This window comes from Ceratotherium simum, chromosome 16, assembly GCF_057802395.1.
Source record: "Ceratotherium simum simum isolate JZ-2026a chromosome 16, ASM5780239v1, whole genome shotgun sequence".
NCBI classification, from domain to species: domain Eukaryota; kingdom Metazoa; phylum Chordata; class Mammalia; order Perissodactyla; family Rhinocerotidae; genus Ceratotherium; species Ceratotherium simum.
Window position 1 is genome coordinate 38091376 of NC_141915.1, and position 27827 is coordinate 38119202.

Below are 27827 nucleotides of genomic sequence, written 5' to 3' on the forward strand. Positions count from 1 at the left end.
TGGGAAGCCCCTAGCCTAATGGAGGAGACACAGTTCTTGCCTCTAGCCTGGGGTGGGGGGGGACACAACAGGATACTACACACATTCTCAAAATTACTTAGGAGCTCTTTCAGCAACGCATCAGCAAGGGCAACCAGACGAGGCAAACAGCCTTCCACAGTTGGGGGGACCCCAACATAAAGGAGCAATCAGTTCAGTGGGGTTCATCAGGGGAGGCTTCCTGAAGTGGATTTTGAGTGAGATTTCGAAGATGGAGAAAGCCAGGAGTTAGGGGGTTCGGGGCTCATCCTCTGTTGGCCTGGAGCAGGGAGGGACAAGAGCGGGTGAGGACGAAGAGGGGGACAGTTGGCTCAAAGACCTCTTGGCAGCAACACCGGATGGCCCTCTCCTTAGAGGACTCCACGTCTGGAAGAGCCTTTTTCTCTAGAGATGGTCATTTGACATTCAGGGAAACTGAGGCTTACAGAGGAGATGTGACTCGATCAAGATGATCCAGCTAGTTAGAGGCAGGGCTGAGACCGGAGACCAGATTTAGGGCTCCCAGTCCCACGCTCTTCCCCTCTCCCCGCCCAGCTGGCACACTGACAACCTAGTGCTGATGTCAGAAGGTTCCAGGAGCCCGGCCATCCTCCAGGTGAGCCCTTAGAACAGGGGAAAGTACCTGAATCTTTTAAGGCCTCCTTTTCCCCATCTATACTTCGGGCTCTTTCATCTAAGGAGGGGAAAGTCCTTTGCAGGAAGGTCCCAGATGAATCCAAGGCATTGGTAGGACTTGCTAACAGTTTTCCTGGAACAAATATGGGTGGTTGGAGAGACAGAAGGAGGCCAGCAGAGGCCGGGGCACCCTCAGCTGATCGGGCAAGCTCTACTTCTCAACAGCCGGATCTGATGATTTTTGAGGGGGAAAAAGACAAATTTGCATTTGATTTGCATATCAATTGTGTGAATTCCAGGCCTGGCCACGTGCTCTGGAATCTCCCTGGCTCCTGCTCCCTCCTCTGTGGTTTCCCCACCTGCCTGGGAGCTTCTTGGTTGCCAGTTGTGTGGCCACAGCTGGGGAAGGGGGGGTTTCAGATGCTGGCCACTGGCTTCCCCAGGACCAACAAATCGCCTTGCCCGCTCCAGCCCGCGCCCCAGATCCTCCTCTCTCCCTCCTGTGGGGTGCCCAGGAGGCCTCCCCGAGGCCTTGTGGGAGGCTCCGGGCTGGCTGGGGGATGGCTCTAATCAGGCTGAGGGCCTCCTACTGCTCTGCCTTCCCAACCGGGACCCCCTCGGAGGGTAACCCAGCGGGAGTCCCTCGGGCCCTCCCCTGCCCGCGGGAGCTGGTGAGAGTGGTCCTTGCACCCCTACCCTCCGCGCCCTCAGAGGAGGCCGGGGTGCTCAGCGGCAGTGGGCCGGCAAAGGGCTGTCCCCTCCCACTGGAGCCAAATAATTGCCTCCTGCTTTGTTGTGTGGTGTCTGGGGCCCGGGGCCTCTCATTTGTGGGGACGTGCTGTGGCGAGAGCCTCCCTGCGTAATTACCCTCCTCCCCATCGCCGCCGCCGCCGCCACTGAGCCTCCTGCGTCCGCTGGGCCTTACTCACCCGCCGGCCTGCAGCTCCCCCCACGGCCCAGACGCAGGGAACTCCCCGCCCCGGGCCCACACTGTCCTTTCCCGGCAAACAACCTCTCTGCCTCCCCCCACGTCCGCAAGCCAGGGTGGGGAGGCGCAGGCCCGGCCTGGGTCTGTCTCTGGGACAGGGACCCAAAGGATATTTCTGGTCTGAGTACGTCCCACACCCCCGTCGTCCGCCCAGGAACCGGACCCAGGACTGGGCTCGGGGCACGCGCCTCGCGTTGCGCAACATCTGGACAGGAGCTCCACCTGCCTCGACTCGTCCCAGTTAGGGTTGCAGCTACCTGCGACCCTGATCCCTGGGAGAAAACACTCCACTCTAGCTGTTTTTTTTTTTTTTTTACTTTTCCCATTTCTCAACCACCTGTTTACCTATTTGCTGTAAAGGAAACGAAGAAGAGAGTGCCTGAGACACACCCACACACCAAAGAAGAAACAGAGAGAGAGAGAGACTCCCCAAGACAATGGGAGAGAGTCCAGCGAAGAAACAGAGGGGTGGCAGGAAAGGCTATGCAGAGAGCCAGAGGCACGCAGAGACAAAAGGACAGAGAATTGGAGAGGTTTTCACTTCTCTTGGAGACAAAAGAAGAAACAGAATGGACAAACAAATATAATTAGAGAAAGCAAGCCTCTTGTTTCTTGTTATATTTTATTAAATCTTGAGTAACTCTTGGCTACTAGACCCTTGAGTTGAATGAAGGCTAGCCTTGCAGGACAGAGAGGGACAACGAGAGGCATTGGGCTGAGCCAAGACTCTTAAATTATGAAGAGACAGTCATACCACAAAGGTTTGCACACAGTAGGTGCTCAATGAATCATAATTGATGGCAGATGACCCCTCTCTTCCGAGGCCAGAACAACTGAATATTTAAATGGCAGCAGGAGGGACATAGGATGGACTTCTGGAGGGGGGTAGTTTTCAAGCATAAGAACCATACATCATCCGACAAATGTTTATAGCGTTCCTGCTCTGTGCCACATTCTGTTCTGGGTGCTTTTGATACGATTAGTGGACAAAACAAAGATCCCTGGGAATCCTTGAGAAGGTTATGGACTCTGCCTGCTGGAAGAAGGTCAAAAAAGGTCAAGTCCCTCTTCTCATCAGGTTTTAGGGGAGCTCCTTCTAGAGGATGAGTTCAGAGAGTGTTGGAATTTGCCAGAAAACTGGGGAAGGCAAGCTTATGGAGACCATCAATTCAGTGGAGACCAGGTCGCCAGTGGAACGTCCACTGAGTTCAGAGCAGGAAAGGGTGGATCCCTCCTGAGGTCACACAGCAAAGGCAGAGTTTCAGTATCTGGTATGGCTGCGGGTTCTGGAGTACCAGCTAGGAAACCCAGACTTTTAGGATCTCTTCCCAGACAGATATGCTGGAGCAAGCACCTTCATTGGGTGTTCGTGCTTGTGTGTGTGTGTGGGGGGGATTTGTTGCAGTGGAAACCCAGCAAGCTTAGGACCCTGTGAGGTGATCTCATTTCTCCCTCTGTCTCTAGGCAAGTCAGTCTTCAGAGCTGAAGTCTGACTTCAAAGTCTTCAAAACGTCATCTCCCTCTTGGTTCTTTTTTTCACTTCCTCCAAAGACTTCTCACCACCCTAGTCATCAAGAAGTTGTCCTGAAGGTCCAGCTCAAAGCCCTCTGCCTCAGTGGTAGCAGAGGAAAGCAATGCCTCCTGTCTTTTTCCAGGGTGGAGGAAGGACAAAGAAGCAAGGATGTCATTTGATGAGGTAGGGACCAAAGGGCCCTTCACAAACACCCCTCCACCTCTCTCTAGCTACCTCCTTTAGGCCCTGAAGCAGAAGAGGGAGATGAAAGGAACAGAGCTGACCGTTGGGGGAATAAAGGGTGGGACCTGACTGGGAACGGATTTCTGGAGCAGATAGAGGGGGTGGGGCAGAGGAGGGCAGGGATTCTGGCAATCTCACTGGCTCCTTGGGCATCAAAGCATCCATTAGCTTTCAGTAAAGTAGAAGTGATTAGTGTGTTTGTGTGGGTATTGGGGGCAGTGGTAGGGAATGGGGTACAGGACCCTACAGCAATGTATTGACTTTGTACAGCTTCATATCCCTCCTTCGTACCCCCACACACATACAGTTAAGGAATCCTCCAGGAATCTGGCCTCACCGGGTCTTCAATCTGGAGTGACCCCTGTGATCTTCCAGCAGAGGAAAGAGATAGATGTGAGAGCCCCTTAAAGGAATCATAAAACAAAGTTTTGATTGACATGTAAAAATATTTTAATGTAAACATCTATTGAACTATGACAGGCATACAGAAAAGTGTCATAAGTGTATGATGTAGGTAAATCATAAGTAAAAAATGGAGCGAAGTTTCACGAGGTGAACATACCTGAGTAACCAGCAGGCAGCTCGAAGAACAGAACATTACCACTTCCCTAAAGCCCTCGCTGGGCCCCTTCAGGTTACTAAACTCCCAAGGCTAACAGAATCTCTCTTTTGACTTCAAAGAGCATAGATGGCTTTTCTGTCTATCTTTGACTTTCATATAAATGGAATCGTGTACTGTGTGCTCTTTTGTATCTGGCCTCTTTCACTCCACGTGTTTGTGAGAGTCACCCCTTCCTTGAGTTTGAAGCAGTGAAGGGATGGGATGTATTAGAGATTATACCCTTTGGGTCTCAAACTCAGGCTCGTCTGAGATCCCGTTTGGCCCCCATCAGAGTTTGGTGTCAGCATCCCCACTTTGCTGGTCCTCTAGGCTCATAGGTCCCAAACAGGATGAACACTCTAGGAGATTTTGTCCTCTGGGGCTCCTATCCAAGCTGGGATCTGGGAACGGCTGGTCCCAGACCACACCCCTCCAAAGGGACTCCAGAGGAAGTCCCCGACCCGGGCGGGCTTAATTAGATGGCGCTTTGAGATCTCAGGATGAAAGGACTGCCTAGAGCCATTGTCCTTGGCCTCCTGTCCAGCGTGGCAAGGGAGGGGAGGGAGTACCCTGTCCCTTCAGGCCCCAGGGGTAGGGTATCAGCCTGTTGGGATTGGCACTGCCAGGCTCTGGAGGATTCTCCGTTCTGAGAAGCTCCTGCCCAAAGAGGCAGGGAGCCCAGGGCCAAGATGTTGGGGAGAAGGGAGTCAAGGGCCCACGGCCCTGGGGTCTGCCTCCCCGCCTCCCGGGCAGCGCCCAGACAGCCCGGCTCTGGTGCCGTGTGTGGTTTCAGGATAAGCTGCCGATGCCACCCAGAGCGCCCTGCTGACAGACAAGGATCTCGCCCGCTTTCAAAGACGCCCTTTCATCTGCCAGGGCTAATTACACCTGCAGAGCGGAGGAGAGGGCACTGGAGCCAGCCCCCTCCCTCTTCCCCCGTCCCAGCTCCCGAGCCCCCTGCCTCAGGAACCCTTCTCCTCCCTCCCTTCTGCCTGTTCTAAAGCTCTGGCGGCAGCCTCAGCACCTGCCAATTATGGCTCCTCTAGTGACAAGTGGCCCTGTCTACTGGGAGGGAGGGCACGTGAGCGCAGAGGGCTAGAAGGTGAGCCTGTGTGTGTACATGAGGGTCAGGGGTTGGAGGGTCTGGGTGGCATTAGGAGGGTTGCTGAGGGGATAGAGGGTAGGTGAGGGCCCTCGTAAGTATGGAAGTTCAAGCCCATGATGGAGGCCGTCTAATGGTGGCCGTGAGCACTGGGGCCCTGATTCAGGCAGCTCTGGGCTGGAGTCTGAGTTCCACTACTTTATTAGCTGCATGACTTTGCTTCTCACTTATTTGAGCCTCAGTTTTCTCTCCTGTAAAATGGGGATATTAGTACCTACGTCACGGGGTGGTTGTGAAGAAGAGATGAGACAATGACTGTAAAACACTTAGCCTTTAGCAGGGGTTTATTCGAGCATGGGAAAGATGCCACTTTATGGGGGAAGGCTCTTTGGACCCCCAACGCTGGGTTAGTCTCCATAGTACTCGGTGCTTACTCCTCTTCCAGCACTTAATGCAAACAGCAACAATCTGTTTATTAGTCTGAGTCTCCTATCACCTTGTGAACAAATTCCTTGAGCTGCCATATTGTCTCAGTCTTCAGCCCAGTGCTTAGAATAGAGCAGGTGCTCCCTGCACAGATTGCCGGTGCGGGAGTGGAGAGTGCGTGATGGAGGCACGTGAGTGAAGGGCTCCTCTGGAGGGCGCGAGGGTCTCTGCGTCAGCCTGAGAGTGTGTGTGACCACATGTGTCACAGCGACACAGTGAGGGGGGTATGTATGTGTGCGCGTGCACGAGTGGTCGCTGTGGGCGTGTGAGGGGTGAGCGACCGCATAGCGTCTGTCCGTGTTCAGGTCTGAATGAGCCTCTCAGTGAGTGATGACCTACGAGGGTGTGTGGCTGAGTGAAGGGGTGTGTGTGTGATGGCAGAGGATCTGTATGTGTGACTGCGTGTGAAACTGTGTGGAGGCGCTGTATCCATCTGTGTCTGGGGGCATCAGGGGTTGGTGGAGGCACATGCAAGTCTGTCTAGGGCTTCCAGGGGTGGTGAGCATTTTAGAAGAGCAGATGAGGCTCCCCAACCAAAGAGGCTTCTTCATGCCCAGGCCCCTCACCTCAAGGCTGGGAGAGAAAAAGGGTGAGAGCCCACTCCTTCCCTAGAGTGGGGTACGTGGGAGGCAACCATCACCCTAACACCACGGCCTTCCACCCTCTCCTGGTCCAAGGGAACAGGTGAGGTGCTGGCAACGGGTTTCTCTTGGAGGCCAGGAAGCTGGGTGGGTCCATGGGACTGGGGGTGGGAGGGTCAGAGCCCCCCGACCGGCTGTGTAGGCAAGTGGCGATCTGCCCTTGCACGGGAGACATGATCCCGCGCTGCCTGTGACGGCTGTAGAGTTCTGTACTTAGCCCTATAATGTCCTACTACCCAAAAGGATTTGTCTAACACAAATCCTCTACATTCTAGGCCAATGCCCTCCCATTGTCAGAATCCTTACACAGACATGAACCATTGATCATGGGTACCCTGGATCCTCAAGTCAGGGAGTGCTGATGTCACAGTTTCCCCATTTGCCTTCTAAGCTTCGTCATTTCTCTTCACCTCCCCACATCTCCTCCTTTGACTCTGTCCGTCTCAGCAAGGGTAATTCTCCAAGCTCATCCTGACAGCAGGTCCTTCTGGGAGTCTAACTGACTTCCTTCATGTTCTCAGGCCCTGTTTGGGGGCTGGGTGCAGGGGGACCCCGCTGGAGCAGCACGTTGAGACGGGGCCTGACGGACTGGCTGAGGTCACTGGCCACTGAAGTACGTCAATGGTGGGTGTGTATGCCCCAGCCGGCCGCACAACCTCCCTTTCATCCTTTGTTCTTGCCAGCCCGGCCCATTCCCACTGCGGATTCTCGGATTCCCAGCGTGGCGTGTCCGATGAGCCAGAGTCTTCGCCCGGACACGATCCTCTCCTGGCCCTGCCCTTTGCTCACCTCCTCCTCCCTGTCTCCCTCCCAGCCACAGGAAACCACTTTCGGGGGGGCCATTGCTTGCAGTCTCCCTCTTGCCCCTCTCCTTACCAAGCCTCCGCTGGCCACCAGGGAAATTGTGGTCGGACACAAGGAAGAACTTTTAGGGATGTTATCAAGCAGGGTGGACAGGTGGTAGGCCCCACTATCCCTGGGAGCAACAGAGAGCTGGCCAGCTGGTGGGGATGGAAAGGAACATGCGTGCCTGGGGGCAGAGGGCTGGGCAGGGTGACTTCTCCAGTCTCCCTTCCACCCTCGGATGCCATCCCCAACCCTTTGTTCCCCACCAATGTCTGGCTGCTCCAGTCTGGCAGCCAATCCCCAACCATTTCTCCATTCACCCTGGCTTAACACAGGGTTTCCACATCACTGGAAATGGCTGCTGGTATTGGACTCTCCCAGCTGCCTGCCTGACCCTGTGTTCTGACTCCCAGCTCCTTCCCAGGCACCACGGTGCCTCCCCAACCTAAGCCCATCTTCCTCCTCCACTCCAAGAATTCTGTGACTTGGATTTTCTACTCTGAACACCTCCTCACATCTTCCTTGCCCTCCTTCTCCAAGAAGCTCTCCCCTGGCCTTGCCTTCTCCTTCCTGCCCTGCCCCATCTCCCCAGTCCTAATGCCCCCAGTCTTTCAGCAAGAGTCTGCTGGTGTCTCTCCTGGTGTATGTGTTGGGTCTTGCTTAGGTAAGCCAGCAGTTTCCTGGGGATGGGACCTGGATCTACCCCCACCCCACCCCACCCCCAGCTCGATTAGAAACACCCGGGGATAGGAACCTTTGTATTTTCCCAATTCCCAGAAAAATCCATGAGAGCAGTGCTTGAAGAAGTGAGGGAGGGGATGAAGGCGGTTATCAGGGGTGATGATGAGAAAGAATAGGCAAGAGTTAAAGCATCAATAAGAAAGGTGTCTCCCCCGAGCTCTGGCCCAGGGCGCAGGGCAGAGAGGAGAAGAGTTATGTAGGTTTAGTGGGGAGGGGCGGGGCCGGCAGAGAGGAAGCCTTGATGGCTCCTCTGGTGGGTCTGGCAGGAGGTTCCCTGAAGAGTTTACCCAAGGTGGAGAGAGGGGAAGGTCCTTCCTATAGGGCGTGGTAGAGGCCCGCTTTGGGGGCCAGTTGTTGCGGATGGAGGGAACCTGCTCCACTGGTCTCTTTCCCAAGCCCTACATGCCTGGCAGTAGTGTTTGGATGCCGGGGGCTCACTGGAGCAATCCAGAGTCATAAAAAGTACTGACAAAAGTCCCCAGGCATCCTCCAATCTTGGCCTGGAAGAGAACCCATTGAGTTCTAATCCTGGATCTGCCATTACAGGTTATGTGTCACTTAACGACGGGGACATGTTCTGAGAAATGTGTCATCAGGCGATTTCCTTATTGTGCGAACATCATAGAGTGTACTTACAGAAACCTAGATGGTACAGCCTACTCCACACCTAGGCCATATGATACTCATCTTACAGGACCACCATGGTATATGCTGTCCATCGTTGACTGAAACCTCGTTATGCAGCGCATGACTGTGATTAATTTGCTGAATGATCTTTGCTAAGTTCCTCAACTACTCTGGGCCTCCCTTTCCTGTCCCCACTCCTCGACCCCATGAACAGGTGCCTGAGGAGGAAGTGGAGCCTCCTCCAGGCTGGCTTTGAGGCAGGAGGATGGATAAGATGACCGCCCCAGAAGGGTCTGGTGCTGGTAGTCAGGGCCAGTGGTACGGCCTGGGACTCTTTCCTTGGCCAGTGGAGGAGGTTGATGAGGGGGCTATAGTGCTGTTTCACTCCTGACGGGAACATTAATCTCTCCACACCTTCTTCCCTACCCCTCCCCATGAATTCCCTCTTGTGGCTGGCCCCATCCCCTGACACTCCCCATCTTCCTGCCCACCTGGGGCCCTGCACGGGAGCAGGAGCAAACCCTCAGGAGAGAGGCTAGCCCAGCACTCCTGATGAGCAATAATTTGTTTTATGACAGAAAAGGAAATTGTCTTCAGTTTCACAAGAGCAAAACGAATTCGTTTGAAGTAGTTTGCCCCGCGGCAGGCAGGAGAAGGTTCTCTCTCGAGCTTGCCTTCGCTCTCCCTCTCTCCCTCTTCCCTTCTAATTACTGCAGCTTCCAAGCTGTTGGCATGAGTTGATGCCAGGCTGTCAGATGCCAACTGCCCCAGGATCTCACCTCTTGGGTGTGGATGGGGGGATGGAGCCACAGGAACAAGGTGGGGTGGCTCTTGGTTCAGCCTCTGCCATGCCCGCAGCCTTACCTGGCACCATCATGGAGGGAGGAGGAGGGTCCCTCTCCAGGGCCCAGAAAAGCAGCCAGCTCTGGAGCCTGGGGAGACCACTAGCACCCTGACGCCCAGGGAGGGGCCTGTTGTAGCCTGGTGGGCTTTCCTGCATGGACTGCCCGTGTTCCCTGACCAGCTCTCCTTCCTCATTCTCTCTGATGGCAGCCTAGAAGCTGAACTCCCTCGTAGCACCTGGGCAAAAGAATGGACCAGGGTCACTTACTCGTGTCAAGACTCCAAGATTCATTTGTGGGTGGTCAGGATGGGGAGGAGAGCCCTGTGGATCATCAGGGCTCTCATTAAGAAGTCCAGTGGACTGAAAAATCATGAGACCCTCCTATGCCCGTTCTAAGGGTCCCTTCTTCCATCCATCTGTCCATCCTTCCATCCTTCCATTCATCCATTCGACAAACTTATAAAGCCCTCGTAGAGTGCCAGGCACCGTTCCAAGCATCGGGAGTGGAACGGTCGAAAAACCCCTGCCTCCATGGAGCTTACACGCTAGTGAGTAGTGTGTTAGCCACAGGGGGACGGGGCTGTGCCTAGTGCAAGCCTGGAACAGAGTAGGCACTTAAAAATATTTGCTGAATGAGTGACTAAATGCCCAGTCTGATTCAGAGGCGACACTATAAAAGTTCAGCTGGTGAAGGAAGAAAAGAATCACTTGTTTAACCCCTTCCCTGCCATGCCCCGCCTCCCCCTCCCTTCCTCTCCAGGGAGCCCTCCAGCCATGGTCCTAAGTGAGGCTGAGAAGGGGCAGCTAGCTGCACGGAGAGCAGGCAGACGCCAGGCTCCAGGACTGCCAACCTGGCACCGCTGCTTGGCGCTGGGCGCCCTCTAAAACAACAAACTCCACATCTCTAATTCGGCACTTCCTGTTTGTCCTGATATTATCTCCTGTCCTCGAAGCCCACCGGCCCAATCAGGGACAGGGCAGAGGGCTGGAGCTTTGGGGACTCAGAGGGAGGGAGAGGCAAGTGTGCCCTCCCCTGTAGGTTTCTAGGCTGTGCCCAAGGGCACTGGGGAGAAGTCTGAGGTCTAATGCTCCAGGGTACTCAACCCCCCTGTGCCCACAGTACCAGAAGTTCCTAGATTCTGGATTCCGGTCATCACAGGTTCTTGGATTAATGACACTCCTTCCCCTCTATGACTTGGTTTTCTGAATGCTGTAGAACAGAAGGAATTCAAGGTGGGAATCACCCAGCTTCACTGCTCTCTCTTTCTCATTCCCAACACGGCTGGGAAGTTCTTCTTGATGTCTAACTTTAGTACCTTTCACTAGCCTTTGGGGAATGGCTCTGACTTAGGGTGCTTTAGCACCCAAGTCTTATCTTTCTCAGGTTCTTGACTGAATACTGTAGGCACTTTACAGATGAAGCTTCTTCTAGACTTTGAAGTCCCCCTGGGACCAGCTGTCTCCCATAAAAGCAGACCCCACCGTGTAAGTGTGTCCGCCATGCTAGGCATTAAGATGGCCGCCCTGTGGGTGGTAGGATGAGGGCAAATTCCAGACAGGCCCCCACCCTGGCCAGAGGGGCAGCCTCTGCCACCCCCAGAGCTCCAGGTAATAACCTAGGGGCCACGCCAGGCTCGCCAGCACCTGAGCCACCGGCAGCAGATAATGACGGGGGAGCTGGGCAGGCAGAGCCAACCCCTCAATCAGGAAGCAAATTAAAAAGGGGAGGAATCTCCCAGACAGACCACAACAATGAGACCGGCCCCCTTTCCAGGGCACTGCCTGCCCTCCCCCATACCACCCGATTTCGCCTGCCAGGTCCTGATACCCAGCCCTCCCCTCTAATTCCCCTCTCATGGGATCCAGGTGGAGGTGCTCTAGGTGACCCTGGCTGCAGGTTGGTGGCAGTGCCCAGCTGGCCAGGACACAGGATGCTGGGCCTCTCAGTAAGCCTCTTCTGCCAGCCTGATCTTTGATTCCTTACAGGGCACTGGGCACAGTCGGGGGTGAAAGAGGAAGGGTCGGGGCACACTTTTGGTGCAGCATCTTGATGCCCTCAAGGCAGACTCTGGGTGGCTGTGACAAAGGGATTTATAGAGAACCCACCAACCTCTGGCCTGACAGCCCCTTCTCTGCAACGGCACAATCAATGCAGTGCAACATGTATTTATTACACTCAGACCTGGTCACTGTACAAGATGCTGGGGGGATACAAAGATGAACAGAGAAAAGTCCAACCTTTCAAGGGGCTCACGATCTGACACACACACAACTAATCACATCACCCATCAGACAGTGTTAAGCCTTCCGTATTTTAGGACTCTGGGAACATGGAAAAGGGTAACTTGGAGAACTGGAGAAGGCTTCATAGAGGAGGGAGACATATGAGTTGGGCTTCAGAGGATCAACAGGAGCTCACAGGCAAAGAAATGAGGAAGAACATTTCAGACAAGGAACAGTGTGGGGCTTAAACATGTGTGGACAATAAGCATGGAGTAGAAGCCCCCAGTGGCTGGAACCTGGGGAGTGAGAGGACTAAGGCTGGAAAGGTAGGACGAGATCAGATGGGGAATGGGTCTTAAATTCCAGGCCAAAGTATATGGACTTTCTCCTGTAGGTAATGGGGAGCTATCGAATGTTTTTGAGTTAAGGCATGACATGATCAAGATCCTGCCACCCTGGTAAGAAGAACTTTATCTGCCCACAGAGGGGCAAAGGGAATTCTGCATTTTCTGCCTCTGCTTTTCTCCATGGCTGCTGTCTAGCCAGCCCTTTCTCCCAGCTCCCACTCACTGCCCTTGCTCTTTTTGTTCCAAACCTCCAACTCGTTCCAAACCTCCAACTCGTTCCAAGAAGGAACAGAGCAGAGTGCTTCACCCACTCTCAGCTCTCACCCAAACCCTGCACGTCCCAGACATCCTGCTGGGTCCTTCTACCTCCATCACATCACCAGGGCCAGGGGGGTGGGGAGGCGGGGCGGGGGTAGTGCAACAGGGGAGCTGGGCTCATTTCCTTCGTGGATCTTTGGGTTTCAAGTCCTCTATTGTGAATTCCCACCTGACCCAAGCTTCTGCCTTCACTGCTACCCTCCCCAACTGAGGAGCTTCTGGAAGCTTTGATTCCAGGAAAACATTTTTCTTATTCACTCAGCTGTGGCTTATCCACCCCCTTTTCAAAGAAAGCACTGGGCTGAGGACTGTGTGGCATGAACAAGACATGGTCCCTGCCCTCCAGGAGCATAGCGACCTGTAGGCTCCGACCTTCTTATCTTGAAGACAGCTCCGTGGAAACAGGGCATGCGGCAGTAAGGATAGGGAGGTTCAGAGGAGCAAGCCAGTGAGGTGCTGATAAGAGAAGACTTCATAGAGAAAGCAGCCTTTGAGCTGGGAGCTTGAAGGATGATAAGCGTTCTAGAGGCAGAGATGGGGTGGCAGGGGTGGAAATGGAGCAAAAGTAGGAAGGCTGGACATCAAGTCCAGTGGGTTAGGCTGGGCTGGAGGGTTTGTATAAGGACCAATGGAAGTGAAGACTGCAAAGGTGGTGGAGGCCAAGTAAGAGGGTCTTGAACGCTCCCAGTTAGCACTGGGGAGCCACTGGATGTGTTTGAGATAGAGAGCATTTCAGCATGATTAGTCTGTTATTGGTCTGCAGGACGACTTAGGTGAGTGGGCACAGAACTGGCATAAAGCCCACAGGAGACCTGAAAAATAATCCAGATGAGAGAAGTAATTTCTGTCACCAAGTTGGCACTTCTCTAGAATTTTCACAGACCAGCACATATTTCCAATCCAGTCATTCAACAAATATTTATTAAGCACTTACTAAGTACCAGGAACCATTCTAGGGTCTGTCTTCATTCGTCTCTCTCTCTCCTTCTCTCTCACTCACTGACTTTCAGGTGAGAAGGCAAAGGGAACTCTCACACACACTACCTGGGACCTTAGCCCAGCCTCCTACTCCCCACCCAAGCTAATCCAGCGGCTTCTGCCTTTGGAGCAGGTATATGGAAAAAAATTAGAGAACTACAAGCAGTAAGGATTTGGGGGATAGCATGAGGTAGGAAAATTTGAGAGCGGGAGGATGAGCACCTTGGGCAGCACAAAGCTGTTGGTGGGAGGGAAAAGCAAAGTTGACAGCTGAGTGTCGGGGAGACTTGAGATCTCTGGGGGAGGGAGGCTGGGGAAGGAGGAGAAAGATGGAGAGAAGAGTGGGAGACAGGCCTCTGGGCTGAGGATGGGGGCCGGGAGGGAGGGAGGGACAAATTAGAGAGCTGGAGAAGGAAGTAGAGTCTTAGCAGCTAGAGGTGGGTGAGGGAGGAGGTGGGACTGGGAGGCGAGGGCAGAGGAAATGGGCCCAGGCGCTGGAGACAAAAGTCTGGGAGTCTGAGCCTCTGAGGAGCCACCTGGAAGGTGCAGGCAGCGGCAGCATCAAACTTGGGATCGGAGGGTTGGCTCCCGGAGTGAGCTGGAGTTGGGGGTGGGGGTGGGTGGCTCCAGGGGGAGCTGAGAGCAAGAGAGAGAGGCTTGCATCTACCATTAACCCTGCTCGGTCTTCAGCTTCCTCCAGCACCCGCCCCCCTTTCCTCTGAAGGCCAGAAGCCAGGACTTCAGAGTCCCACCCCCCATGTGTAGCTCTGGGCTCCACTGCGCCCACCCCCCGGGCTTCCTACCTCGTCATTGGTGGTGGGAAACCACGTTGTTCCCAGGTGCGAATAGGGGAGGAAAGGGGGTCTCCTGCCAAATAGGGTCCAGGTTGTGTTAATGGCTCCCCTCCCCCAAACCAGTCAGGGTCTCCATATACCCTTTACTGATCCAGAGCCTGAGGGAAGCCGTGTGGGCCAGCAGGTCCAGGCCAAGGGCTGAGCCTCTTTCCTCCTCTCGACTCCCCCCACCCCAAGATTCTCCCATCTTTTGGACTGGACCTGCTACCTAAGCATATGGAACCGATTGAAAGAATTTGTATGCTCACCTTATAATTTATGCAAATCAACTCTGTAATTAACTGTAATTTGGAGGCATCCTTTGGTATTTGAGACATTTATCCATGAGGAAATGCCCTAGTGATAATGCTCCCGTATTAACATTATTTACTCCACCTGTGTGGTCTCCTCAGCTTGTTTCCCCCCTCACCCTGATTTTCTGGGCTGGAAGGTGGGGAGGGACAGGGAAGCCCCTCCCTGGAGCCTGCCTCTGTCCTGACGCCTGGGTTCCCCGGGGGGCTTGTGCTGGCCCTGTCCTCCCAGTTTTGCCTAGGATTGCAGGAAGGGGGGCAGCTGTGCCTCCTAACCCCCCACCACTCTACTCTCTCCCGCCTGATGGGTGGCTTTCTGCTGAGCTTTTTAGCTTTCTTAAGGGCCTCAATGTTCTCATCTCTGAAATGGGGAGAGGAAGGACCTCTCGGGGCCTTTATGGGATAATTACTGAAAAGCTAATGAAGAGACTGGGAATCCCCAGACTAGAGATTTCTGGGGGTGTAGGGGGAGGAGCAGGACAAGAGTTCGGGATGAAGACTCCCTGACTCACCCTGTGGGGGACTGGGTGGGGAGGTGACAGGCAAGCTTTGGGTCACTGGGTTCCGTGTGTGTGTGGAGGGGGTGCTCGGCAGCTCCTGTCCTCAGGGCCAAGGGCATTGGGCTATGGTCAAGAATGGGACATGGTCACCTGCAAAGTCTCCGGTCACTCTCCTATGTGCGTCAGAATTTCTAGCTTCGGAGAGCTTTGGTAAACTGGTCTTCTTCTGTTTCATCTCCTTTCTCCTTCCTGGTCTTTTGTCCCTCTCTGCTCCAGGACATGCTTCTGTTAGCCAACATGCCTAAACTTACAACCACCATAAAAGTAAGTTCATGTAAATAGTCAGGGATGTGGGGGCTCCACCTAAATTCACCTCCAGGCCCCTTCTCCCTTTCCAGGTCACATTCCCAGCCTCTTCACTCTCCTGGAGTTCCAGGCTTCCTGAACTGTCTAGAAGAATTCTTGGCTGGGCTCTGCCTCCGGTCCTAGGTGAGCTCTTGTCCATCCAAGCTGCCCTACCCCATCCTAAGTCAGGGAGGGGGTCTTCCCTCCCCATTTGACAGTGAGAGATCCCAGATCCCAAAGGTGGATTACACCTAGGGGTTCCAAGTTGGGAAGTATCTGAAAAGGGGATGAAGAAAAGCGAGAGGGAGGAATGAGGCTCCAGCAGAGGCAGAGAGACCCGCTGGAGTAACCAACATCACTGATGGGGAGCTCTGCAGGGAGGGAGCAACTTGAAGGGTGTATGTGTTTCAGGTCTTAAAAGTGGTACTTCTTTCTGTCCCACCAAGTCCATGGAGGAAACCTCAAAAGGAGGGGGATGGAATTTGGAGAGTTCCAGCCATCCCAGCTCTCTCACCTAGCGATGCTTTCATTTCCTCCATCCTGCAAGAACCACTTTGTCCTTCTCCCACTGCCCAGCCAACCTCTGGGGAGGGAAGGAAGTCCTGCTTCCCCACCCCCCACCCCCAGCTGCCTCTTCCAGCTGAAATCCTCTTTTCCTGGCAGACCTCAGAGACTCAGATCTTACCCTCTACCACTCCCCCAGGAGAGCCGGGGGCCACTGTTTCCTGGATTATCCTAAAAGCTTCCGAGGCCGTGAGGACTTGGCAGCATCCCTGCCCACGTCTCTCACCTCCCCCTCTGGCTCTGACTGTCGCCTCCTTTATAAAGCCTGGCTCTCTCATCACCCCCACTTGCCCCTCACAGCCGCTGCCAGCTTTGGGCTCCATGGACTGGTAAGAGGGGCTGCTCCCTGTCCAGTTCAGGGGACAAGAGGATCAGGTCTCCACTCTAAAATGGGGATCATAGAGAGGGTGTGGAAGCCTTGATTCTCTCTGAATTGGGGAGGGGGAGATTCGAGGGAGATCTTGAAGGGGTCTGCATGAAGAACCAAAGAGGATTCCTTGGTGGCCTTTGGACTGGGCTGGGATCTGGGGGAGTAGTGGAATGGGGACTCATCAGTTAATAGACGACTGTGGAGTTCATTCTGAGAAAAAAGATGGGCAAATATTAATAGACATACAGGGCACACACTCACCACATGGAAGTTCATGCATGAGAGAACACTTGCAGAAGTAGTAAGGGAGAAACATGCCTCCACCATGAAGAGAGGACAGACACCCCACATTCAAGCCCCAAAGGTACACACAGGCATGATGTGTACACACACACACACCCCAACATACAGATGCACTATCCTCAGCTGGGTTCATCTTTCATACTGAAAATGGATGTGGATGCAAGGGATATTTAGATTTATAATAGAACTAGTGTCCAGCGCAGTACTTGGCCCTAGGTAGACTCTCAGTACGTGTTTGTTGAATGAATAAAGGATGAATGAAGGAAAACCATTTGGCTTCAACTCTGGACCCTGTCCAGTTTCCCAGGAACTAGGTGGAAAGTGCAGTGGAAGTGCAGTGGAAAGGAGGGGATAGGAGGAATGTGTTGGTGTCCACGGTCACCAGCTTGCAGTCTTCCAAGTGCAGCCTGGAGGTGGGGGTGGGGAGTAGAGAAGAGTGAGCAACTGGGAAGCCAGGAATTAAGAGACTGAGGTTCTGGTCCCTGCTCTGCTTCCAACTGGCTGTGTGACTTTGAGCTACTTACCTTCGTGTTCTGGGGTTCAGTTTCCCTACCAGTAAAATGAGGGCTTGCACTAGACAATTTTTATGGGCAGACCGGCTTTGATATTCTCGTAGTGTAATCTCCACAGAAGGACAGTTGAGATTGGGAAGGGAACACAGAGGTAGCTGTGACTTTTCCCAGCAATCTAAGATGAGACCTGTTTGTCCTATTAAACTCAGGATCATGGATGGCTTTGATCTAGGGATCAGTTTAAGAATGCTGTTTAAGAATGAATCCTTCAGGATCTAGGGGAGCCAGACTGCCAGGGCCATCACTGCTGCCACAGTGAGGCCGGGTGGACTAGTAAGCAGAACATGGGCTTGGAAGCCTGGCAGATCTGGACTCGGTTTCCTTCTCTGTCTCTAAACAGCTTTGTAAGCCTGGGTAGGTCATTTAACTTCTTTGATCCTTGGCTTCCTCATCTGCACAATGGGGGAATAATAATAACTACTTTGCTGCATGCAAATGAGAATTAGAGACACTTGTGTGAAGCACAGGGGACAGAGTAGGTGCCCAATAAATAAATGGAGATGTTATGATGGTTATGATGAACATGGAAACTAACGAGGCTGCTCTGCGTACAAAACGGATTGCTGACTATAAATGAGGCATGAGAAGAAGAGGGGTGGCAGGAATGGGAGATGGACGGATGTGGCAAAATCTGTTTCCCTTTGGGGGAATGAGGGGAGGGAATAGAAATGGCCCACGTCCTGGGCAGATCTCAGTGGGCAGCGTTGTTCAGTTTTGAGGTGAGATAAGAATCCTGGGCAGTGGTGATCTTGGCAGCCATGTCAACATCAGACCATCAGCACTATTCAGGAGGAAAATATCTAGCAAGGGGGAAATCAAAAGGGCTGGAATCGGAGGAATGCAAGTAGAGGGGGATCTGGAAGGAAGATAGTGCCCAGAGTTAGAGGCAGAAACCTAGGCAGGGCAGGAAATCAGAATGGCTAAGTTTTCCAAGACAACTGCATTACTGTTAAATTTCATGCTGTTGAGCCACAGGCAGATGGAGGGTCTTTGCTCTTGGGAACCCCAGGTGGCTGCGGGTCAGGGTGGGGTGGGGTAAAGGGGGCCTGGGGTCAAAGTGGGGAGGGATGTCTACCAACCAGGGGTTGGATCCCTTCCCCGGTTGCTTTCCAGGGAAAGATGGAAAGAGCTGAGAAAATAAGATAATCTAGTGTCTATAAATAAATGCGAGGGGAGACTCGGTCCCCCACCCAGAGTCAGATCCCTCAGAACGTGTTAGCACCTTAAGAGCAGTAGCTTCAGGAACAGCCAGAGGCTGCAGGCAGGAGGAGGCAGGGAGTGCCTAAGGGTCGAATCAGACTTAACCCAGTAACCAGAGTCGCAGTCGCAGCGATGTGAGCCCCTAACTCTGACTTGGCTGTGAAAGGGATGCAAACTCAACTAGCCGAGATCTGCAGGCTGAGTGGATGGTGATAACACCATGTAGATAGAGAGGACTGTCAATTTAGCCATGGCCACAAAGATCCAGAGCCGATCTTGCGAATCTACATCTCAGGGGTCCGAGTGTAGGGGAAGGAAGTCTGACTGATCAGCAAGTGCAACCCTTGACGTCCAGAACGCGCCTTGAGGCTTCCCAAGAGCCTGTCCTTTACTAGGCAGGGCGGCTGCTCTAACCGCATTTCTCCAACAAGGAAACTGAGGCTCAGAGCAACCAGACCCGCCAGATCAGCTTAGCAAATGCAGGGCTGGGGCTAGAATTGAGGTCCATCAACTTCTAGTCCAAAGATCTTTGTGAATATACCTTAATCCAACAAACATTTGTTGGGAGCCGACTTTAATAATTATAACACCAACTATATATTTCGTTTACTATAAGCTTACCAAGGGCCCCACGGGGCTAAGTATTTTAGGTACATCAGTTCCTTTAAGCCCCAGGAAATCCTCCCATTGTATGAAGATTGTCCAGATGAGGAAACTGAGTCTTAGAAAAGAGGGAGATGCACAGATGAACCAGACATGGACTCTGGATATAAGAGCCGCACACACAAAGATCGATTTTTAAGCGGCTTGTGGATTCAGGGCAGCCGTTTTATAGTAGCACTGCGAGTGTGTCCCAAACGGGAATGCAGGACGGGTAAAGCAGTGGTGCAATCTCGGCTGTAGAGGCGAGATCGAATCAGCCTAGATTCCGGTCTGGCTGCGCGAAATAGACTGGAAAGACAAAAACGAAATTTCAAAAGCTGATGGCAAAGCGCAGAGGGAAAGCCATTCGGCGCAACTAAAAAAAATACGGAAATTGATCAGGATCCCCCTGCAAGAAAGGGGTCACTTTGGGTGGTCAACGCGACTGATAGGAGAGGCACCAACCGGGAAGGGAGCATCAGAATACTGGGGCGCACAGGCTAGCCGGGCGGGGAGGAGGGCGGACTGCCCTACTCACGGCGCTCAGTATCTCGACCTACTCGGATCTTCGGAGAAGTTTCTATGTGGGCGCCGCGAACGCCCTGAAATTTTGCAAGAATGTTGCACTGTGTACGTGCATTTGTTTTTCTCAAAGGAATCCTAGACCCTTCCCCAAAGTTAAGAACTTTGGATTTAGACATTCGGGTGAGAATCGGGAAGGAGTGGTGGCAAGGGGTTGCTCAATTTCCAGAAGTGTCCCTTCCCAGCGCCTGCCCCAACTTACAGGCTGGGTGCGCGGGGGCGAGGGCGGCGGGGCGTACGTAGGCTGAGCACCGCCGGGACTGAGGGATGGCGTATCTGAGAGGTGGACATCGGAGGCGCTGGGGTTGCTGCCTAAGGGGAGATGGGGAGTGAGAGGTGAGGGGGCCTGGGAGGCGAGTGGGGGCAGGCAGAGATGAGCAAGTGGGGGAGGGTGGGGAGAGGGTGGGGGGAGGAGGGTGGGGAGAGAAAAGGAGGAGGTCACCCAAAAAAGGCGAGCGGCTGGAGTGGGAGAACCGCAAAGCGAGAGCGACAAGGACGCGGGAGATGGTGGTGATGGCGGAGAGAAGCGGCGGGGGGAATGGTGAAGGAGGGCAGCAGCCAAGACAAATTTCTCACGGCCTAGGCCTGGGGGCAGACCGGACACATACTTGGCGCTCTGTCCTGCTTCCTTCTTTCGTCTCAGTTCCGGGGCAGTGCTGCCCGGCCCGGGCGCGTGGGCCGAGGGCCGTCAAGGCAAACGGCACCCTAATGTGGCTGGACATCACCCCCAGGACCCGCCCCCTCCTCCATTCCCCCAGGGTCTGAGTCCTGCGTCCCCCGCCAGACCAAGCCAGCTCGAGGGCAGTTTTCCACCCGATGGGGCGGGTCTCAGGACCTGAGAATCACTCCGCCCAGGCCCCTCGCCCAAAGATTGGAGGGGAGAGGGAGGAGCGAGGGAGGCGGCGGGAGACGACCTAGTTAGCGATCCCTCCCCCACTCCCCGCCCGCCCCCTCCTCGCCGGCCAGGCCGGGCTGGGCCTCTCGTCCGGCCGAGCCCGCAAGGGTTAAAGGCGGCCGCAGGTGAGGTGGGCGGGGCCGCGAATTCGGGGGAAAAAGGAGCGCAGGGCAGAGGATGAAGGCAGAGAGCGCGGGTGAGTCACGGGCGGAGCTGGCCTCGCTCGCTCGCTGGCTCCCGCCCGCCCTCCGCCCTCCCGCCGGCTCTCTCCGCCCCTCCTCCGCCGCCCGCCGCCGGGTCTGGTCGCGGCCCCCGCTCGCCCTCGGCTCCTGCCCCTCGCCGTGGAGAGCCCGCCGGCGCGCAGGGCCTATGAGCGCCCATCTGTAGCGCGCCAGCCAGCCGTGCCCGGAGCCCGAGCGCAGCCTCGAGGTAGGAGTCCCTGTCGGGGCGGCGAGGGGTGCGCGCTACGGGGATCCTCTCGGGAAGACGCGCCCCGAACGTGCCATAGCTTCCGATGGCCCTGGGGGAGGTGGTCCTCAAGAATCCGAGGGGCTTAGAGCCCCGGCGGAGTAAAAACTGGGCGGACGGGAGAGACTGGAGGGACCGAGGAGACTGGAAACCGGGGAAACTGGAGCGACTGGGACAACCAGAGGACTGGAACCTTGAGGACCGGGAGTACGGAAGTCCTGACCACCTGAGCGCCGGTGATCGGGAGAGGCAGCCGGCGGAAGGGGGAAGGAGGGTGTCTCTACCCTCCTTCCCGCGTTGGAGAGCGGGAAGCCGGGAGTGCGCGCCCTGCTGTCTCCCTTCCAGAAACCTTGCTGGTCGGCCGTTGCATCCCAGGACTGGGCTCCCTGGCCCTGTGTGGAGAGAGGCCAATCTGGAGCCTGGGTCGTTAGGCTCCCCACCCCTATTCCCTGGGGCAGTTCCCAGGCCCCAAAAGCTATTAGGGTCCCAGGCCTCATTGCTGCCGCCCAGCCCCTTCTGGGCTGCCCCGCCTGTGCCTGAGGCTTCGCTTCTGCTGCTTCACTCTGCTCCTTTCTTGTGGTGAGGCAGCAGGAGCCTGAGTAGGCGCCCCAGCCCCCCTCTTCCTCCCTCTCCCAGACTACCAGGGCCACCTCCCTGGTCCCAGAGGCAGAAGGTGTAAGGGTCAGCTGAGCCCTGCTGTGGGAAGAAGTCCCTATCCCAAACCACTGTGTGTCCCCCGCCCCCCCCATCAGAGAAGGCTCCAGCACACAAACCTCACACCTGAGGCATCTGGGCTCGCGGGCCTTAGGGAGAGGTGCTGAGGAGAGGGGGACCTTCAAGTCACAGATCTGTGGTCAAGAAAGGGGGGAGGTCTTTAGGTTCCCAATGATTTGGGGAAAGAGTAACAGACCAGGAGAGGAGAGACCTGGTTCACAGAGGTACACACAGTACATATTTGTTGATTGGTGAATAAATGAATGTCTTTGCTCAAGTCTCTTCTCTAAATACTGCCTCAGTTTCCTCTTTTTTAAAATAAGAGGGTTGGCCCGAAGCAGTGGTTCTCAGCACTTGGCTGTATAATAGAATCATCTGGGGAGCTCCTAAAAATGATCCATGCCTAGACTGCACCCGCTTATATAATCTCTTTAGGTCACTTTTCCTCTTAATTTCTGAGATGCTGGCGTTTCCTGTTGCCCTCCGCTTATCCACTCTGACCCTGTATCCCTTAAGGGGCTGGCAGTTTTACTTTCCTGAGCTTGCTGGTAAGCTCTCCTCTGGCTGACTCCCCTCTCTGGGGAAGCTGACCCCTCCCAGCTTCACATCTGGGTCCCCCTAGATTGGAGGAGGGCATGAGTAGTTGTCTGGCACCAGTGTGGACGAGGACAGGGAAGGGGGCTTAGCTTTCTCTGGTGGGAGAAGTCTCCCGGAAACTGCACTGCAGCTGCACCCCAAGGAGGTGAAGTCCCCGCCTGAGGGAAAGGGGTGGGGGCCAGGCGTGGAAGTGGGTTTGGTGGGGCTGAGTTGGCCCAGCCAGGCAGGGCACTCAGCCCTGAGGGGAGTGGTGTAGAGCTGTGAAATGCTCTTCCTCACTGAGCATGCCACAAGGATGGAATGAGGGCTCTTTCTCCAAAATCTCAGAACCGGCTTTGGGCTTTGGGATGTCAGGTCACCTAAGCTTTGAGTTTCAGAAACATACCACCTCCCTCTCCCCATCAGTGTCCTGAGTTAAACTGGGTAAGCTGAGATGGGTCTAGATCCTCCATTTGGGCTGGCAGCAGATCCGCCAGGAGAAAATGCCACTCACTGCCCCTTTCACTGGCCTGGGCAGCTGGTGTGGGGATGGTTTTAGCTGTACTGTAGGTAGGGTCTCTGGGCTTACCAGCCTGGGAGAGGAGCTGGGTCCTATAGAAGGGGCCACCGAGGGGAAGGTAGACTGCCATCATCCTCTGCCCTTGGCTGAGAACCTCTCACCTTCAACCCTTCCTAGCACTCCCAAATTCTCTTAGCTGATCTTCAGTCAACCCAGGGATGCCTTCCTCTTTTTCACCTGGGGACAGGAGAGGAGCGCTTTGCAGGGAGGGGATCTGGGTTAGGACTGAAAGCGAGCTGGTTACTTTCCTCACTTCACCTCTTCTTTGCCTCCTTTAGGTCCCACCTGAGGTGCCCCTGACCGTCCCTGTCCCCCACCCCACCCCGGATCCCGGCAATGCTAACCGCTGTCTGCGGCTCTTTGGGCAGCCAGCACACGGACGCGCCTCACGCCTCGCCGCCGCGCCTCGACCTGCAGCCCCTCCAGACGTACCAGGGCCACACGAGCCCGGAGGCCGGGGACTACCCCTCCCCGCTGCAGCCTGGAGAGCTGCAGAGCCTCCCGCTGGGCCCGGAGGTGGACTTCTCACAGGGCTATGAGCTGCCGGGGGCCTCCTCTCGGGTAACCTGCGAGGACCTGGAAAGCGACAGTCCCTTGGCCCCGGGACCCTTCTCCAAGCTCCTGCAGCCGGACATGTCACACCATTACGAATCATGGTTCCGGCCGACTCACCCAGGCACTGAGGATGGCTCGTGGTGGGACCTTCATCCGGGCACTAGCTGGATGGACCTCCCCCACACTCAGGGCGCTCTGACCTCACCTGGCCACCCCGGGGCGCTTCAGGCTGGCTTGGGGGCCTACGTCGGAGACCACCAGCTTTGTGCCCCGCCGCCCCAGCCCCACCCTCATCACCTCCTCCCAGCCGCCGGAGGGCAGCACCTCCTGGGGCCTCCCGACGGGGCTAAGGCCTTGGAAGCGGCCGCCCCGGAGTCCCAGGGGCTGGATTCCAGTCTGGACGGGGCGGCACGGCCCAAAGGCTCCCGGCGGTCAGTGCCCCGCAGCTCAGGCCAGACCGTGTGCCGCTGCCCCAACTGCCTGGAGGCGGAGCGACTGGGGGCTCCGTGCGGGCCCGATGGGGGCAAGAAGAAGCATTTGCACAATTGCCACATCCCGGGCTGCGGGAAAGCCTACGCCAAGACATCGCACCTGAAGGCGCACCTGCGCTGGCACAGCGGCGACCGTCCCTTCGTGTGCAACTGGCTCTTCTGCGGCAAGCGCTTCACGCGCTCCGACGAGCTGCAGCGCCACCTCCAGACCCACACGGGCACCAAGAAGTTCCCCTGTGCGGTCTGCAGCCGTGTCTTCATGCGCAGCGACCACCTGGCCAAACACATGAAAACCCACGAGGGCGCCAAGGAGGAGGCTGCCGGGGCGGCCACCGGCGAGGGCAAGGCGGGCGGAGCGGTGGAGCCCCCAGGGGGCAAAGGCAAGCGGGAGGCCGAGGGCAGCGCGGCTCCCCCCAACTGAGCTCCTCGGTACCGCCTCCCCGCTGGTCTCCCCTGGGGGCATTGGAAGAGAGCCCCTTGGCCTGATGCCCTTGGGGGGCGGCTGGAGTATGAGGAGAAGGTGGTTATTTATTGAGGGGGAGGAAAAGTGGTGCCGGGTCAGGGAGAGGGGGCACTAGGGGTGTTTTAGTCTCTGGGGCTGGACCGGACGCGTTTGGCTGGGCGGGGAGGAGCTGCGCATGCCCCTCTGTTCTCCCCTGCCTCACTATTTCACTCACGGCCCCGGGCTGGGAGGTTGGGGTGGGGTACCCCTACCGCGGCTGGAGGGCGGAGGGGACCGGCTGGAGGAAACGGCGCGTCCCCGGAGCAGAGAGGAGTGGGGCTGCCCTGGGCGCTGAGGGTAGCTGTCTGGACACGTCCTTAGCGCCTGGGAACCGGGACATAAAAGCGCCTCCGGAACCGCCCTGCGGCCCGGGTCCCTTTCATCCCCCTTATAGTGCTTCTACCCCTGGGGTTTCCGGAGGGAGGGTTGAGATGGGGTAGAGGAGGCTGTGGGTCCCCCTTAGGGAGGGGTCTCTATCTGGCTGGGAGGTTTTTGCTGTAGAAATAACTCCTTTGATGCGCCTCCTTATTAAGCCTTCCAGACCCAGTCTGCTGTAGCCATGAAGGAAGAGGGGAAGAGGGCCAGAATCCCACAGCCTCCCAGCCAGAGCTGTGGGTTGGAGGAGAGAGTTGGTGGTGGTGGTGGGCGGTGAGCAAGGAAGTCCCCTTCTAAAATGGGAGAAGGGGATTTGTTGGGGGAATGTAAGGAACTAACCCCTTCCCTCTCTAACCCGGATTCAGTCCTTAACTCTTGGTCTTTATAAAAAATAAAGTTCAATTGTCCGCATTCCCTATCTGCTACCCCACGTAGGCTTTTGAGGCAGCCAGAGGCCCCTGCTCTAGAATTGATGTCGTTCCTCATCCTAGGTCCCCCAGCGTTCACCTTCCCCTTAGGGGTGGGAGGAGGTGGGTTACTTTGGTGGGTTGGGGGTAGGTGGGGGTTTCCCAGCAGGGGGACCTCCAGCGGTTCCCCCTCAGAGTGGAGGACTCTGCCCCTCCCAGCATCTCCTGCTCTCTGAGAAGCTAAGCCCCACTTTCTTTAGCGTAACCCTCCCTTTTCCCTGCCACCTGCAAGCCTTGCCCCTCCTGTAGAGTGTGCGTTAGGAGCTCCTTCCTCTCCATCTCATCTCACGGGGGAAACTCCCCTTCCCTATGAAGCAGTTGTTCTCCCACTGGAAGGGGTCTGCCTTCTGAGGTGATGTCCAGGAAGCTGTCCCTGTTCCCTTCTTTAGATGCTAGAAATGCACCCTGCTTGTGATCACGGAGTGGGGAATGGGCGAGGGGAGAAGCCCAGCAGAGGCTGAGCCAGGCAAAGGGCAAGAAGCTGGTAGGGGAGGGGTCTGGACTTTCCCAGGCTCCAGGCCCGGGTCTTAAGATTCCCCCCACCTCCCCTTCCCCCTGCCCCTCTTTCTCCACCCAGAGCCCTATGCCAGGATTAGTTGTGTATTGATTTTTAAGTTATAAGCAAAGGGTATTTTATTTAATATTAGGGCATGTGTGTGTGCATGTTGTGTGTACCTGTGTGTGTGTTTCTCTACTGAGCCTGGGGTCTCCAGCCAGGGAGACCCCATCTTGTTCACCCCATCCAAGTTCCGGGGGCCTAGGCCCACAGCGTCACTTCCTCCCTTGGGGATGCTGGAGCCCAGTCCAAGGACTAGGAGCTCTATGGGAAGTGGGGCTGGGATCTGGGTGGGTGTTTGTGTAGCAGAGAGCCCTTCTTAAAAGGGACGGGGTGACTCTTCCTGAGGGACTCATGGGCCTGGGGTAGTTTTAAGTAATGTTTTTTCTTTATGCTCCCTCTTTTCCCTACCTCCTGCCAACCCGCCTCGAGGTCCCTTTCCCTGCTGAGAGGGTTGGGGGCGGGAGTGAGTTGCCAGGGCCTGCAGGTTGCCTGGCCAGGTGGAGAGGGGGAGAGAGGGAGGGCACCGTGAGTCTGGGATGCCTTCTCCTCCACCCATCGAAACCAGTCACCCCCTCCCTGTGCCACCAGGACAGCCTTTCCCAGTGACCATTCTAAGGGGAACTCCCGAATGGATGTTGGTGGTGGGGGGACATGGATGTTCCCCCCATAGAGGCCCCAAGCTCTAAGGTGTGAGGGTGAGGGCTTTGGATAGGTGTTCTGCTCCCCTTCTATAGATCTAGGTTGCTTGGCTGTCTACCCCCTTCTAGGCAGCCCCCTAGAGGAGAAATGTAGGATTTTTTTTTCTTTAACTGCTGTGAACCCACTTTGGGGGGTGGGGGGAGGAGGAAGAAGAAACAGCCTGTGTTTTTTATGTCATAATAAAGGCATCAACCACATCATTGCTTCATTTGTCTTCCAGCTGGGTTTCCTTTTTGACTCAGTGTCCCTCAGCAGTGAGGACCAGGCCAGCTGCAGGGTGGGGTGGACACTTCCCTTTGATCCTGCAGCCCTGGGCAGCCTCACCTCCCTTTGTGTGGAGCAGAGCTGAGCTGATTGAAGGGTCTGATCTTGCCCCGGAGGTGGTTGGTGCAGAAGGAGGGAGGAGCTCCCTGGGGGTTGATGGCTGGGCTGACTGTCCCTCCCTGGTCTTCACCTGTGGAGATGAGAAGGTCCTAGATATTTCCTTCCTTCTCTACATACAAGCCTCCTCTTTCCCCTCCCCTGCCAAAAACGCTGGTTCCCTCCTTCCCAGAGATAGCCGGCCTCTTGGCTCCCTCACCCCGCCCCCATGGGGGTGTGTGTTTGTGTCAATCGGTCCCTCTGGCTGTGAGTGAGGTGGGGGGTGACTGACAGCGATTTCTTCACCCAGGATGATCCCTATCAGGGACAAGGCGATGAAAGGCAGCCAAGATATCTGATGGGCCCCCGCCCAGCTGGAAAGTATGAGGGAAAGGCTCTTACTGCAACTCCTAGCTAGAGACCTGCCACAGTTACACAACCACAGAGTGCACCAATGTACCCTTGCCGGCCCCATCGGTCCCCCTCAGCTCTGCAGAAATGCCCATCCGTACACACTTTCCCAGGTTGCCCAATGCCCGCTACGCAGTTGGTACCTAATTCATGTCAAATGAGTTAAAAACTGCGACTCCAGAGCCCCAAAGCTGGGAAGGTTGAAGGAGGATCAGTTTTTGGCTCCAAGGGGACAGGGTAGGTTATTGTGTTCTTTCACCTTCCCATCCTACATTTTGGCCAAAATTATTATTTTCCCTTAGTGGGATTCCTATCTCTTCCGCTTTAACCCTAACCCAATTTCTCGGAGCCAAATCTGGTACCCAGGTTGGCCCATCCCATCACTTGTTTGGGAGAGTCTGGGGTCATAAAGTTTAAGGCCACCTTGGGATGGGGGCATCAGAATGGTTTAGGGTTATAGGGAAACCCGGACTGGTCTAGGGGGCCAACTGTGTGTTTCCATCTGCTCCTAGATTTAGAAGTCTGGGTGGAAGAAGAACCAGCATGTGTTCCAGGGACCTCGTGCATACCCCACCCGCTGGGGTGCCTCTTTTGTCTTCCTGGTTCTGGGGGAGCCTGGCGAGTCCTCTCCTCCTTTCCCCCCTCGCTGCGCCCAGGGACAGGAGGGCAGCTGTGGGGCCGGCTGGGCCTGTCTGGGCAGGGCTGGCCTCCCTCCTCCCCTTGCAGCTCCTCCCGCTGACCTGCATTCTTAGCGGGGGCCTTTGGTGGGGCTCTGACGCTTGCTTGCTCGCTGCTCGCCCT

At 55.6% G+C, this 27827-nt stretch overlaps 1 protein-coding gene across 1 annotated transcript; it reads left to right on the top strand.

Annotated features, from left to right (window-relative positions):
• The first annotated feature begins 20353 nt into the window (after positions 1-20353).
• Positions 20354-26452, top strand: SP6 (Sp6 transcription factor). The gene is made up of 2 exons (XM_014790766.2): positions 20354-20698; positions 22886-26452. Exon 2 carries the CDS (start codon positions 22944-22946, stop codon positions 24072-24074), a length of 1131 nt encoding a protein of 376 aa, XP_014646252.1. The 5' UTR covers positions 20354-20698; positions 22886-22943; the 3' UTR covers positions 24075-26452.
• The last annotated feature ends 1375 nt before the right edge of the window (positions 26453-27827 follow it).

Excerpts from the sequence above, each read along its gene's own strand:
- SP6 (XM_014790766.2), top strand. The coding sequence starts at position 22,944 with ATGCTAACCGCTGTCTGCGGCTCTTTGGGCAGCCAGCACACGGACGCG.